The sequence below is a fragment of the Bufo bufo genome, chromosome 4, assembly GCF_905171765.1.
Source record: "Bufo bufo chromosome 4, aBufBuf1.1, whole genome shotgun sequence".
NCBI classification, from domain to species: Eukaryota; Metazoa; Chordata; class Amphibia; order Anura; family Bufonidae; genus Bufo; species Bufo bufo.
Window position 1 is genome coordinate 442787404 of NC_053392.1, and position 15819 is coordinate 442803222.

At 43.7% G+C, this 15819-nt stretch overlaps 1 protein-coding gene across 1 annotated transcript in view; it reads left to right on the forward strand.

Moving 5' to 3' along the window:
• Positions 1-15819, forward strand: part of IPCEF1 (interaction protein for cytohesin exchange factors 1) — a 382557-nt gene that overhangs the window by 208790 nt on the left and 157948 nt on the right. Inside the window, exons 3-4 of the mRNA XM_040430126.1 lie at positions 12565-12601; positions 13085-13254. Coding sequence (XP_040286060.1) covers positions 12565-12601; positions 13085-13254 — 207 coding nt within the window. The remainder of the gene's footprint in view (positions 1-12564; positions 12602-13084; positions 13255-15819) is intronic.

Here is a 15819-nt window from a genome sequence, read left to right on the forward strand (position 1 = left end):
TACAGCTCAAAGGCCTACTTCAGAGGCATCGGTCTGTACCACAAATTCCCTCTTGAAGTCGGGCATCACCAAAACCGGTGACCCGCACAGGACCGACTTCAATGAGGAAAAAGCCTCTTCCGCCTGGTCATTACAGTGGACCATCACAGACTTCCGTCCCTTCAAGAGCCCTGTCAACGGAGCCGCTAAAGTGGCAAAATGGGGGAAAAAAACTCATATAATAGCCTACAATTCCCAGGAACAATTTTACTTGCCTCGTGGTGACAAGTTGGGGCCAATTCCGAATCGCCTCTATTTTATTCACTTTAATAAGTTGTTTGATAACTCCACGTCCAATGCCGTACCCCAGGTACTTAGTTTCCTCTAACCCTATTGTGCATTTCTTTGAGTTAGCGGTCAGTCCAATCTTCCTAAGAGATTCCACTACAGCCTGCACTTTGGGTAGATGACTTTCCCAGTCGGTACTGTGGATGACAGTATCGTCCAGGTAAGCCGAAGCTTATCGACGATGTGAATGCAGCACAATGTACATGAGCTGTTGAAAAGTGGCAGGGGTGCCATGCAGACCAAAGGGTAACACCTTATATTGGTACAGTCCCTCTAGTGTGATAAAGGCAGTTTTCTCTTTGGCAGCCTCCGTCAGTGCCCTTTGGTGAGGTCCAAAACAGAAAAATACCTTTGGCCTAACCTCTCAATAAGCTCATCCACCCAAGGCATGGGATATGCATTCAAACTTTTTGGAAATCGTTACAAAACCGGAGTGTCTCGTCCGGGTTGGGTATTAGCACTATAGGACTAGCCCACTCACTTTTAGACTCCTCAATGATGTCTAGCCTCAGCATCATCTGCATTTCCTCTGAGATGGCTTGTCGCTAAGCCTCGGGTACCCGGTATGGTTTTAGCCGGACTTTCGCCTGAGGCTCAGTGACAATGTCATGCCGAATTGTGGAATTGTGGAAGTGTATTCAGGGAGATCTGAAAACACATCTGTGTTCCCACTAATAAACTCCCTGGCCTCCTGAGCCTGCTTAGAGGAGAGGCTGTCAGCAATTCTTACTGTGGCAGCCGCTTTGCTTGCTTCAGACAGTCTTCAGTACAGGTTTCCCTATCTTTCCATGGTTTGAGTAGATTCGTATGGTACACCTGCTCTGGCTTTCGCCTCTCTGGCTGGTGTACTTTGTAATTTACCTCTCCAATTTTTTCAAGTACCTCGTAGGGCCCCTGCCACCTGGCCAAGAACTTACTGTCCACGGTCGGCACCAGAACCAAAACCCGATCACACAGGTTAAAGATCTGGACCCAAGCCTGCTGATTATAGATCCGACTCTGGGCTCGCTTAGCAGCCTACATATGCTCCCTGACAAGAGGCAAAACAGTCTCTATCAGCTGTTGCATCTTGATAACATAATCAAGGAGACTTTTATGCGGAGTGGGTTGCTGTTCCCACGTCTCTTTGGCTACATCAAACAAACCACGAGGATGTCTGCCATATAGCAGTTCGAAGGGCAAGAACCCAGTAGAGGCCTGGGGTACCTCTCGCACAGCGAACATGAGATAGGGCAGAAGAAGGTCCCAGTCCTTCCCATTTTTAACATGGTTTTTAGTGTTTTGTTAAACCTTTCAAACAGACCGTCTGTTTGCAGATGGTATACGGACGTCCGTAACTGTTTGATATGCAGCAACTTAGGCTACTTTCACACTAGCGTTCGGAGCGGATCCGTCTGATGTTTCATCAGACGGATCCGCTCCGATAATGCAGACGTTCGCATCCGTTCACAACGGATGCGTCTGCATTAAAACTTAGAAAATTTTCTAAGTGTGAAAGTTGTCTGAGCGGATCCGTTCAGACTTTACATTGAAAGTCAATGGGGAACGGATCCGCTTGAAGATTGAGCCATATTGTGTCATCTTCAAGCGGATCCGTCCCCATTGACTTACATTGTAAGTGTGGACGGATCCGCTCGCCTCCGCACAGCCAGGCGGACACCCGAACGCTGCAAGCAGCGTTCAGGTGTCCGCTCACTTAGCGGAGCGGAGGCTGAACGCTGGCAGGCGGATGCATTCTCAGTGGATCCGCCTCCACTGAGAATGCATTGGGGCCAGACGGATGCGTTCGGGGCCGCTCGTGAGCCCCTTCAAACGGTGCGCACGAGCGGACACCCGAACGCTAGTGTGAAAGTAGCCTTACAGAGTTCCCTCATTACCTTGGACATAAAAGGGGTACCCTGGTCAGTCAGAACCTCTTTAGGTAGCCCTACTCGGGAGAACATCTCCATTAGCTCCTTAGCTATAAGTTTAGCCGATGTATGTCACAGTGGCACCACCTCCGGGTACCGAGTGGTGTAGTCTAGGACAACCAAGATGTGTTGGTGTTCTCTAGAGGACTTCGGTACTGGGCCTTCGAGGTCCATAGCAATTCACTCAAACGGTACCTCAATGATCGGGAGAGGTACCAAGGGACTGCGAAAAGGTGCTGGGGGCTAGTTGCCTGGCAGGTCGGGCAAGACTTACAGAATTCGTCCACCTCCCTAAACACACTGGGCCAGTAAAACCAATGTAGTATCCGGTCCTGTGTTTTCTGCATTCCCAGATGATCCCCGAAAACATGTTGGTGGGCTAACTCTAACACGAGTTTGTGATAAGCCTGGGGCACCCCCAACTGTTCAATGGGTTCACCCCGCAGCTGGTTTACCCGATACAACATATCCTGATGAACCACAAAACGGGGGAACACTAACTCTGCCCCAGCTTGTTGTGGTTCACATCTACTATTAATAAATTTTCCCAGGCTCTGGATAGGGTTGGGTCCCGGTGTTGTGCAGTACCAAAATTATCCCCAGAGACATTGAAGTCTGCCAGCTCAGGCCCCGGCGGCAAGTCCTCCACGTCTCCCACCATTACACTCAGTGGGGTTGTCTCCCCCTCTTCCACCGAAGTTGGCGGTCACCCCTACCACTGGCCCTTCGGCCTCGGGTTCCAAGGATTCTGGCCTTCACCCCGAAGCAAGGCCACTCTGCTGGGGTTACCCCTGTTCATGGGTATCAATCACTTTTGTAGCAGGCCACAGTGCCGGGGAAGTATCTCCCGATTATAAATTCGTAGTGTAAGTTTGTGGCAACTGCCACTTCGTGAGTCCACCTGCTGGCCCCCGTGGTTAGAGACACCAGGGCGGTGGCATAGTCTTTTAAGTCCCCAGGAATGCACATGACCCCGACTTTCCGGCCAGTATACTCAGCGGAACGTACCAGGGGAGCCCTTACTAGGGACACCAGACTCCCTGAGTCCAGCAGGGCCTCCGCTGGAGTGTCTCCCACTTCCATCTGGCACAAGTAATTTAGAGTTTCTGGGGTACCCGCTGCACACAGCTTCCTGGCATATAACGACTGAAGGAAGCCATCGTACGTGTCCGTGGGTTCCACCTGATGTGGACAGTCAGCTCGTACATGGCCAAGCTCCCGACACTGCCAGCAGACTATCGGAGTCCGGTCCACAGGGGTACATCCCTGACAGGTTTGGTTGGCACCATTCGCCGGGTCTGGGGTGGAGATTTACGGGATTTGACTGCCCCCCTCCCAAAAGAACTCCCCTGTAGATTCCGGGTAGCCTCATAGCGTTCCACCAGGTCGACCATCTCAAGGGCATTACCTGGAGAGACCTTGCCGATCCATTGCTGGAGAGGGGGTGGCAAACTGGGGTTTCACGTGCTCAGCCAGCTTAAACCCCCACTGATGTACCCGCTGGCCCCGGACCAACACATTCACCCCCAGTCTTGCCAAAATCTCACCCATTACTTTGTGTTAGTCTGCCACTTGATAGTCCTGCTGGGAATTGGATGCCAGAAACGGAGTGATGACCTCAGCCCACTGGTCTTGGGGTAGCTTCTCCCTTGTGGCCACTTTCTCGTACATTGCCAGGTAGGTTTCAATGTCGTCTGCGGGTGTCATCTTAGGAATCGCCGCATGGACTGCCTTCCGGGCATCGTGGAAGCTCGGGGTTGCTACTGCTCTCTGCAGAGCTATCACGTGTTGTAGAAGCAACTGGTTGGTCTCTTGCTGCTGCTTGTTAGCCTTCCGTTGTTGCAGGTTTGTCTCTCGCTGCTGCAGATTAGCCTCCATGAGGGCCTTCACAACAGCCTCCATTTTGTCATGGGACACGGGTTGTAATTCCGCTAGTTTAATGTATGTCATACAACCGTGCACAAAAATGCAAACCAAAAAATATTTCGGCATTCACGCCAGCTTCACTACTCTTGCTCGTATCCTCCACCAATTGCGGGGATTTGCTCTGGTAGATAGGACAAGCAGACGGAGTATAGAGGCAAAGACCAGTTTAAAACTCAAAAACTTCAGTGTTTTATTCACACTTATGGCAACAAAACAGTACGACAGTCCATTTGTAGTTTTGGTGTTCGTTCACACCTAGACAATTCATACAGCAAAACAGTCACCTGTTATCCTAGGTGTTAGTTCACACCCGATCGGCTTTGCTCAGGACAGAGCAGACCTCCCAAACTCAGGCCTCCAGCCTAGCACACGGCTCAGATCCCAATCCAGCGATTGCCAGAGCTCCTCAGTCAGAGAGAGAGGTAATTACCATCAGCTGACACTGCTGGCTGGGTTTTTTATATAGGCCAGTCAAGACCCGGCCTGGAACGTGGGGAGTAGTCACCCACCCAGCACTTTGACTACTCCCAGTAAGAGCCATCCCGGATAAGCTTGTAAGCTTTAGTATAGCTGTAAGCTATTACAGCTATACTAAATAGCAGGGTGTCAAACAGCAACTGCTGCTGACACATGAAATCTGGCTATTACTCCACCGAGGCCAGGAACCTCGGTGACACATACCTTACGTCAACGACGGTCTCTTCCTACAGTGGCTAGACACATGGAATGCAACAATTGTAGGCCATGTCCTGGATATGCCCGTGTGTTGTGACTCCAGCCTCAGTCCACTCATTGTGAATCTCCCCCAAATCCTTGAATGCCCTTTTCTTAAAAATCCTTTCAAGGCTTCAGTTATCCCTGTTGCTTGGGCACCTATTTCTACCACATTTTTTCCTTCTACTCAACTTTCCATTAAACCATGCTTGGATGCAGCAATCTGTGAAACTCCAGCTTCTTTAGCAATGACCTTTTGTGGCTTACTCTTCTTGTGTAGGGTATCAATGACTGTCTTCTGGACAACTGTCAAGTCAGCAGTCTTCCCCATGATTTTGTAGCCTACTGAACCAGTCTGAGGGACTATTTAAAGACTTAGGCTACTTTCACAGTAGCAAATATAGTAATGTGGCTGGCGGACATTCAGGTAGCATCTGTCAATACTGCAACCAGAGAGCTCCGGCAGGCTGCTCCGGAAACAGCCTGCCGGATCTCTGAACACTAGGGTGAAACTAGCCTTATATGTTTTATGTTGATTAGCTGATTAGAGTGTGACACCATGAGCCTACAATGTTGCACTTGTTCACAATATTAAAATTTTCTGATCAGCTGTTTGAGAAGGCCCTGGCACTCTTGTAAGCCATGTGGCCTTCTTGCAGCTTATCCTAGACCGTAGACATCACAACCATCGTGTGGCTTAGACACAGCTCAGCCCCAGTCATTTGGTTTTAACGTCATTGGTCTAGGGTAAGCTTCAAAAAAGCCATGGTAGTCACAGGAGCACCGGGGCCTTCTCAAACAGCTGATCAGTCGAGGTCCCTAGTGTCGGAACTCCACCTATCAGATCCTGATGACCTATACAGAGGATAGGTCATCAGTTACAAACAGTTGGATAACTCCATTAGTCATAATTTGATGTGAACATGGTACAACTCTCATCCTAAAACCGAATGCCAACCCAGACATCAGTTAGACATGTGTTCACATAATGATATAATTAAAATGCATACAAGGGTGGGGACCTTAGTAGAAAATTTTTAACATTTTAATCCTATTGGATTTTCACTTTGGACCGTGGGTTACCCAAAGGACTTAACAATAGACATGATTTGATTTATGAATATTAAGTGTGGGTATTTTGATATTTTGATTATTCCTCCTTAGATAAGACAGCTCCTGTGTATTTAGGTTTTTGTATTTGTGTCTTATATATGCATTATAATTCTATCAATATGTGAACACATGAGCTCAAATGATGTCTGGGCTTTCATGTGGTTTTAAAAGAAGACTATTACCATGTTCAGATTAGGTTATGATTAATGCAACTTGGTAAAATGCATAAACCTGATATATTGCGCTGCTGTAGAAAATTTTAAAATGGATTAAATATATTTCTGTGGATACCACATTGTGCTGGAAATTGTTTCTACTAGTGGACTGACCTCACTCTAAAAGTTCCATGCATGTTGGTTTCTGTTCTGCAGTAGGTGAGCCGACAAACTTGTTTGCTTAACTTCAGTCCTCAGGTACACTTAACAGGACTTGATTTTAGGATGTCTGAAAGAGGGAAGACGTGGCTATTACTGGTTTAGTTCTATACAGTAACTAGCAGAAGGACCCGGCTTCGCACGGGTATATTTCATGTATTTCATTTAATGTTTGTATGATATCAACAGTATCCACTATAACAGTGACATCTACAGTACCCCGCCCCCTTAACAGTGACCTCCACAGCCGCCCACCCCTTAACACTGACCCCCTCCACAGTACCCCGTCTTCTTAAAATGGGACCTCCACCCCCTTAACTTTGACCTTCACAGTAGCCTATCCCTTTAACAGTGAGTTTCACAGAATCCCACCCCCTTGACAGTGACCTCTACAGGTGCCCGCCCCCTTAACAGTGACCTCCACAGCACCCGCCCCTTAACACTGACCAAAGGTTACAGTCCACTTAAATGACCCCCACCATTCCCGGCCTCCTCAACATAGTCCTCCACATCGACTGCCCCTTTAACAGTGACTGCCACAGTACCTCGCTCCCTTAACAGTGACCTCACAGTACCCCGCTGCCTTAACAGTGACCTCACAGTACACCACTGCCCCTTTAATAGTGTCCTCCACAGTCCCCTCCTCCCTTAACAGTGACCTCCACAGTGCCTGCCCCTTTAACAGTGACCTCCACAGCAGCCTGTCCCCTTAACAGTAACATCCACAGTGACCTCTACAGCGGCCGCCCCTTTATTAGTGACCTCCACAGTACCCTGTTTTGTTAACAGTGATTTCCACAATAACCCGCCCCCTTAACAGTGATCTCCACAGAGCTCCATTGCCTTAAAATTTTACCTCCACAACACCCCGCCCCCTTTAACAGTGACCTCTATAGCACCCCACCCCTTAACACTGACCTACATAGCGGACCCTCCCCTTAACTGTGACCTCTACCGTTCCCTTCCCCCTTAACAGAGACCTCCACAGCGCCCGCCCCTTTATCAGTAACCTCTACAGTATCCCGCCCCCTAAACAGTGACCTCAATAGCAGCCCGCCCCTTTAACAGTGACCTCCACAGTGTCCGGCCCTTTATTAGTGACCTCCACTGTACCCCATCTCCTTAACAGTGATTTCCACAACACCTCTTCAAGGAGTGCACCTAGCCTTTTTGCTCCCTGAGGCGAAAACTGAAATGGTGCCCCCTCAATGCCAATTTCTTAACCTAACACCTTTGCACAATGAACTCGTTCAATCCCCATGGCTCTTCCGCTGCCCCCCTCTTGCCTCTACCTAGTGCTGCCTGAAGCAATTGCCTCACCTGGCCTCATTGGTGGTGCACCCCTGACCCCGCCCCTTAACTGTGGCCTCTACAGCAAACTGCCCCTTAACACTGACCTCCATAGCGGACCATCCCCTTAACTGTGACCTCCACAGCAGCCTGCAACTAGGGTGGCCAGAGGTCTGGTTTTAGGCCGAACAGTCCGGCTTTCAGACTCTGTGTCTTTCGTCCAGCGCATGTCCTTTTGAACAGCTCACTCTCACACAGCAGCACTGTCCTGTCCGAGCGTGAGCTGCAGGTCACCCTCCCTTCTACCCCTGCAGCTGACAGAAGTTGATTTTTACCTTAATTTTTTCATTTCCCGTCGGCTGTGGAGTGGGGGGGGCGTGACTTAACCAAGTCGGGGGCTTGTCTTAGCGGGACACTGGGGGTGGGGTTTTTAAGTTTGTCTTTTGATGGTGGACTGAATGGCCACCCTATCTGCCCCCTGAACTGTGACCTCCACAGCACTCCGCTTCCTTTAAGGGGTTCTCCAGGAATTAAGAAAATGAAAATACCTAAATATTACTTTATTATAAATATATTCCCCTCAATTGTGCTGAAAAATCACTAGATGCAATTTGCTTCAAAATGTGCCAAAATTGTAGAAAAAAAATTGATGTGCACAGTCAACAGTGAATTTAGATCAATGTCTGCAAAGTGATTTAGGAATTCAGTCACACTTTTATTTTTTGCCTGAGATACACTTAAAGGGGTATTCCGTTAGTAAACATTATCCTTTATCAACAGGAAATGAGATAACTATCCGATCTCATGATCGGTGGGGGTCCCAGTGGTAGGACCCCCACCGATCATGAGCATGGTGACCCCGTACACCTGCAGGTCAGCTGCTGCTCCCCTGAAGCCTCTCCATTAATTTCTATAGGCGTTCCGAGTAGAGTACTCGGCTATCTCCAGAACTCCCATAGAGTGGGTGGATAGGGGATAACTTTTACCTCCCAGAATACCCCTTTAAATATATGATTTTACTCAAGAACTGCAACAGAATACATCAGAAATGAAGGTGGCATTTGAAGAATTAACTAAATGCATTATGGTTAACACAGCTACTGGCAGGAAGTAGCTTTTTCACATGACAGAAACTGAAGGCAAGAGAAATGTGGAACATAAATGATTGCACTTTCAAGAGAGAGAGACTACACACAATTACTTCACAGGAAAGCTGAGAGAAATACATAAGAAAATTGCATCAAGAATGTCCACTATGTACTATGTGTTAAAAGAGGTCCACTTAACATAACGCCAATTGTCATTATTGTGTATCCAAGCAAAATATTGTGTATCACAGCAAGGGATTTAAAGGGGTTGTCCAAGTTATATTTATTGATGACCTATCCTCAGGATAGGTCATCAATATCAGATCGGTTGGGGTCCGACACCCGGCACCCCCGCCGATCAGCTGTTTGAAGAGAAGGCACGCGCCATGCCAGCGCTGCCTCCTCTTCATTGTTTACCTGCTTGCCGTTGCATCTGCAGCGGTGAGCAGGTGTAATTACACCCAAGCCGATCCGTACCATCCGACCCGCTGATAGGCGGGGGTGCCAGGTGTCGGACCCCAGCCGATCTGATATTGAAGACCTATCCTGAGGATAGGTCATCAATAAATATAACTTGGACAACCCCTTTAATAAATAGATATGTGTACCTCCAGATAAAAATAAAAATGTATTATGAAGTATATATTTTATTTTATATGGCAAATTCCCCAGAGTTAAGAAAATTCTGACAATGTTTCTAACTGCTGTTTCAAACAGCAGAGACCTGCCGCTAATTACCGTGACCGGCAATAATGCAGATCGCGGTAATTAAAGGCTTTAGATGCCATGATCAAATTAGATCACGGCATCTAAAGTGTCAAAAACTGAGGCCAATAGGGATGTCGGTAGCTGCTTTGAATGCTGTGAGTCTCGCTGACGAGACCCACAGTATTCATGCTACAATTCTTATTTTGGCCACCAGATGGCAGGCCAACATAAGAAATGAGCAATTGACAGTAATAAATTCATTTAAAAAATACATGATTGTTCAAAATAAAAAATTAAATAACAAATTTTATAGGCTCATATATGAGCTTCAAATTCATTACGAAAAATAAAAAAAAAATATATAAAAAATTAAAAAAATATAAAAGTTAAAATCACCCCCCTTTCCGTATAATAATAATAATAAAAAAAGAATACCCAAAAATATAAACATAATGTGTATCACCGTAACCAAAACTGCCCATACTATTCAAATATAAAAATATTTTTCCAATACGGTAAATGGCGTAATGGAAAAAAGGGTCAACATTTTTCTTACACAAAATTATGTAATAAAGTGTAATAAAAAAAGTCACAAACACTCCAAAATGGTATGAATAAAAAGTACAGATTAACCCGCAAAAAAGAGCCCTATTCAGCTCAGTAGACATAACTATAATGTATATTTTCAATTTCAAATATTAAATTTATTCTTACACTATTAAGAAATAAAAAACCTATACATATGGGGTATCATTGTAATCGTACAGACCCAGAGAATGAAGAGCATGGGTCAGTTTTGCCTCAAATGAAACACAGTGGAAACAAAACATGTAAAACGGTGGAGAAATTCAGTTTGTTTTCCAATTCCACCCTATTACAAAAATAATTACCGCTTCCCACAACATTGTATGCCATATTTATGGTGGCATTAGAAAGTACAACTTGTACCACAAACAATAAGACCTTATACAGCTATGTTAACGGAAATATAAAAAAGTTATGGCTCAAGGAAGATAGGGAAGAAAAATTAAAAAGCAAAAATTTAAAAACCTCCAGTAGTGAAAGGGTTACTACTGTATATGTGGATCCTATTTAACTGATTTGAATTTGTATAGGTAATGCATTCAGAAAGTCTTCTTTTTCATATTTTGTTATATTGCAGCCTTGTCATTCCCTATCATTCTGCACTCAATACCCCATAATGACAAGTGAATGTTTGAAATCTTTGCCTATTTATTAAAAAGGAAAAACCAAGATATTGCATTGGCATAAACATTAAGACTCTTTACTCAGTGCTTAGTTGAAGCACCTTTGCTAGCAATTACAGCTTCCAGTCTTCTTGGGTTTGATGCCACAAGGGCTACACGCCTGAATTTCACCAGATCCTCTCAAGCTCTGTCAGTTTGGATGTGGACCATTGGTGGACAGCCATTTTCAGGTCTCTCCAGAGATGTTCAATTGCGTTCAAGTCAGGGCTCTGACTGGGCCACTCAAGGACATTAACAGAGTTGTCCCTAAGTCACTCCTGTGTTGTCTGTGTACTTAGGGTCATTGTCTTGTTGGAAGGTGAACCCTTTGTCCCATTTGAGCTCCAGAAAACACTGGATCAGGCTTTCATTAAGATTATCTCTGTACTTTGGAGTTGTAGTTTTACAACAGCTGGAGAGCCGCAGTTTGAGGATGCCTGGTTTACAGTATATACTATTCAATACAGTCTCTCTAACCTATTTTCACCAGGGAGTGGTGCCTTATTGGGTGTTTCCTTTTTCGGACGGCCTTGGGTGGGTTTATAATTTAAATCCCACCTGTGCCCTTTTATCTACATTCACTGGGGGTGAACCCAGGTTCACTCCTACTAAACACCTGTGCTGCCTTCCCAATATAGCAATTAGTAAAGTGATCTTCTATGTGTATCCACTCATCTTTTATCGTTCCTTCCCTTGACTCCACCTTCTTGGCGCCTTGTAGTGGGAGATACTTTTTTCCAATCTGGGCCAATTATCCGTAATTGGTACCTCACACTATAACCCTCTATTTTTATCTTTTCTTCTCTCGTCTGAGCTCTACAGGCCATTCTCTCCTCCTTATGGTTTGGTTTTTGCTCTGATATGCATTGTCAGCGGTGAAACTTTGTATAGAAAGGGTGTGTATTTCCAAATTATGTCCAATCAACTGAATTTAACAAAATATGCATTTCACAAGGGCTAAAAGCTGCTTTTGATGTGACACTGTGACAAATATGGTTTGTTGAGTTAATTTGCCTAATATGGCATATATGTAAGAACGGTCTTGTGTATGTTCTATAACATTTGGTTTAAAAACAGTTACATAGACAATTTGTATATGTGTAATACTGCCCATTACTTACAGAGTTAAATGTTATGATCATTTCTATGCATTTTTAAAACTAAAAAAAAAGTAAGTCCCATTATGCTACTACTTAGGCACCTTTTCTTGCACCTTCATCTAGGGCAAACTGCATGGAAGTAAGTGTCTATCTGTAATGGACAATACTGTCTCATATGATTTGTGGGAACCTTCCTAATCATCCATTTGCGGTCATCTTTTTATCTACAGCCAGCTTTCACCACTTCAAATGAAATTACTGCTGCAAACATAAATAAGTCACCTTCACTTCTTTAAATTAAAAATATACTCCATCTAAAATTACCTTCACCCCCAAAACAGATTGAGTTTGAGAAACACATTGACTACTAAAAGAGAAGCACTTTCTTCAGTTAACCGCTTCATACTCAAGCAACCATGTTTGTCATAAATCCTGTTTCATTTTTGATTTTTATGTAGTATTATATAATTTTCTGGTCTAATGAAAACACTGGTCATGTTGTAGCTAGGAGTAAACACACAACTTGGTCTATTTCATGGCAAATGAAATTTTCATAAAAATGTCAGTATTCAGAATGCATGATTCATCAAGAAATAGAAACGAACTGCAAATGTAGCACTTAACTGTAGCTTCCTCATTTGCCTGTGTGTGCAGCATAGATTGTCCTTCTCACAGACCCTCCTTTTCTATTAACTCCAGCCTCCTCCATAACAAGCACAATAAGAAATTTCCTCTCTATCTTGCTTTCCCCTGTCCGTTTCCTGTAGGTTTCCTTGCGGTCAAAGCAAAGGAGGAAATCTAAAGGTAAGCAACAGCTATATTTTCTTATTTTTGTAGAATTTGTATTTGCCCATGTGTAGTTTGTGACTCTGCTTTGGAGCTCTACATGGGTTAAGCTAAGTAATATAAAAATAGAATTACTTACCTTGAACAGTTTTATCTGTAATGTACTGCCATTGCCTATACATGGGAAATGTACATACTGTGTTCATTCAGTTATCTCCATAGACATATAATAGAGTTAAAATGAATACAACAAATTGCAGATGAATACACCGTTTGTGGGTTGGATGGTCATACAAGCATGATCATTGTGCATTTATACTTTTAGTACTAAGTCGTGGAAAACAATGTGTTCTGTCATTTTATGCCTGTATACAACATTTTTATCTGACAGTTGTATTATGATCAGTGATGACATCTTTGAAAATATGAATTGTATGAATCAGTACGATATTAGTCTATTCATTGGTAATCCTGAAGTAATTTTCCTTATTTATTGCACAGTCAGTATATTCAAAATGAGTCGCAGAAGAATCTCATGCAAAGAATTAGGAGATGCTGATTGTCAAGGATGGTTGTATAAGAAAAAAGAAAAATCATTTCTTGGCAACAAGTGGAAAAAGATTTGGGCAGTTCTGAAAGGTTCATGTTTGTACTGGTATACCAGCCAGATGGTAAGTGCACATTTTTACTACTCACTTTTTTATATCACTAATGGAAATGTTTAAAAAAATCTAATAAATAATAATGTAGATTCCATTTGATGTGTTCGGTTTCCTGTATTCTTAACATTACTGAACGGTGATTGCATAAATATAACCTTATGGTTATATATTATGGATATAGAGAAAAAAAGACAATGCAACAGCACTCACTTCCTGAACTTTATGGCGGCCATTATGGCGCATAACAGGTAGTATTTAGTGTTAGGTTCCCGTCTTACAGAGATCGCCTTGACGTTCGGCAGACGGGCCTAAATGGTTTTGTACAAAATGCATTTGCCAAGCATCTCACTTTATAAATAAGCGTAGCATTAGCACTATAATGTTTTTTGTGACTATTATTGTACTTTATCTGGTATGCAGAGTGCTGTTGCATTGTCTTTTTTTTCTCTATGTTTTTAGCCATGGCAGCGTGCACCTGCGCATTGGGATGTGCTGACTAACTCCCTTTTCTTTGCAGATATATATTATGGATAGAGATGAGCAATGTTTTAAAAAATCAGATTCGGCTGCTTCGTCAAATTTTGTCTAGAAATTTGATTTGTTAGGGGTTACGAATTGCATTCCATTGTATGGAGTGAATGCAATGACGAGAAATGGCGATCTGAGAGTGACATTCAGCCCATCAGGGTTAATAAGGGGTTAAAACAAAAAAATATATACACTAATCTCATCCATTTGATCACGGAGAGGCCATCGTGGACATCTTGACTAGTGTTGGGTGAATTGAAGTTGACGAAGTGAAATTCGATCAGAATTTCAGGAAAAATTTAATTTTTGTCACGAGTACGAATTTCCTCACACTTTGTGGTAACGAATCAGATTTTTTCTAAAATGGCTGCTGCACATTACAAAGTGAAAGTAAGAAGTTGAATTCAACTGCTGTGGCCCACATCCCACCTCCTAAGCCCCCAGCTCCATATCTTAATCAGAGACAACTGGAGTAGGACAGAAAATGGCAGATGACCACAATAAAGGGACAGTTTTTGGGACAATATATTGTGCGGCACTGTGGTATATTGTTCTGCTGGGATGTTATTTTGAGCTATGGTATTGTTGACCCAGCCTGGTTGTGTTGCCCTGCATTCTGCCAATTTGGACCCATCTATAACATGAGGCCACTTTTAGATTTTTTTTCAGGGCCACTTTAATTTCCCAGTCTGCTTCTGACCTTTTCATATACAAACATTTTTTAAGTGGATCTGTGCTGTTCTGCTATTAGCACCTAACAAAGAATACAGCATTTTTAGGGCCACAGTATTCATAAGGGTAGCATAAATTCAACCCTACACAATTGCAAGATTTTCGTTGTGCATACATGCAGATATATGGCAGATGTATGGCAACCATCAATCACTGGTGAGGGGTGGTAAGATGAGTGAAGAAAATTGAACGGCACTCCTCTAATGAGAAGGTGGTGCTCAGTGGTAAAATGGATTCCAATATATTTAAAGACCACAGAACTCAATAGTTTCGTGGCATAGGGGTCAGCCTACTGTGTCCTGTTATATAGTAATGAACCCACTGTGTCCTGTTATATAGTAATGACCCCACTGTGCTCTGTTATATAGTAATGACCCCACTGTGCCCTGTTATATAGTAATGAACCCACTGTGTCCTGTTATATAGTAATGACCCCCACTGTGTCCTGTTATATAGTAATGACCCCACTGTGTCCTGTTATATAGTAATGACCCCACTGTGCTCTGTTATATAGTAATGACCCCACTGTGTCCTGTTATATAGTAATGAACCCACTGTGTCCTGTTATATAGTAATGACCCCACTATGTCCTGTTATATAGTAATGACCCCACTGTGTCCTGTTATATAGTAATGAACCCACTGTGCTCTGTTATATAGTAATGACCCCACTGTGCTCTGTTATATAGTAATGAACCCACTGTGTCCTGTTATATAGTAATGAACCCACTGTGTCCTGTTATATAGTAATGACCCCACTGTGCCCTGTTATATAGTAATGACCCCACTGTGCCCTGTTATATAGTAATGAACCCACTGTGTCCTGTTATAAAGTAATGACCCCCACTGTGTCCTGTTATATAGTAATGACCCCCACTGTGTCCTGTTATATAGTAATGACCCCCACTGTGTCCTGTTATATAGTAATGACCCCACTGTGCTCTGTTATATAGTAATGACCCCACTGTGTCCTGTTATATAGTAATAACCCCACTGTGCCCTGTTATATAGTAATGACCCCACTGTGCCCTGTTATATAGTAATGACCCCTGTTATGGAGGTAGAGCACCGCACACTGTTATTGCCGGTGCCAGCAAGGACTTGTAAGTCGTAACCAAATAGTATAAAATTGCGGCACACAGCTTATTTTGTCTGCAGTTTATGACATTTATTAGTGTTACGTCAAAAGATGAGAAAAAATAAAAATAAAAAATGGAGACAGCACGTCCAAAAATTTAATTTATTCCAGATGCAACGTTTCGGCTTAGTGATAGCCTTTGTCAAGCAAAGGCTATCACTAAGCCCGAAATGTGAC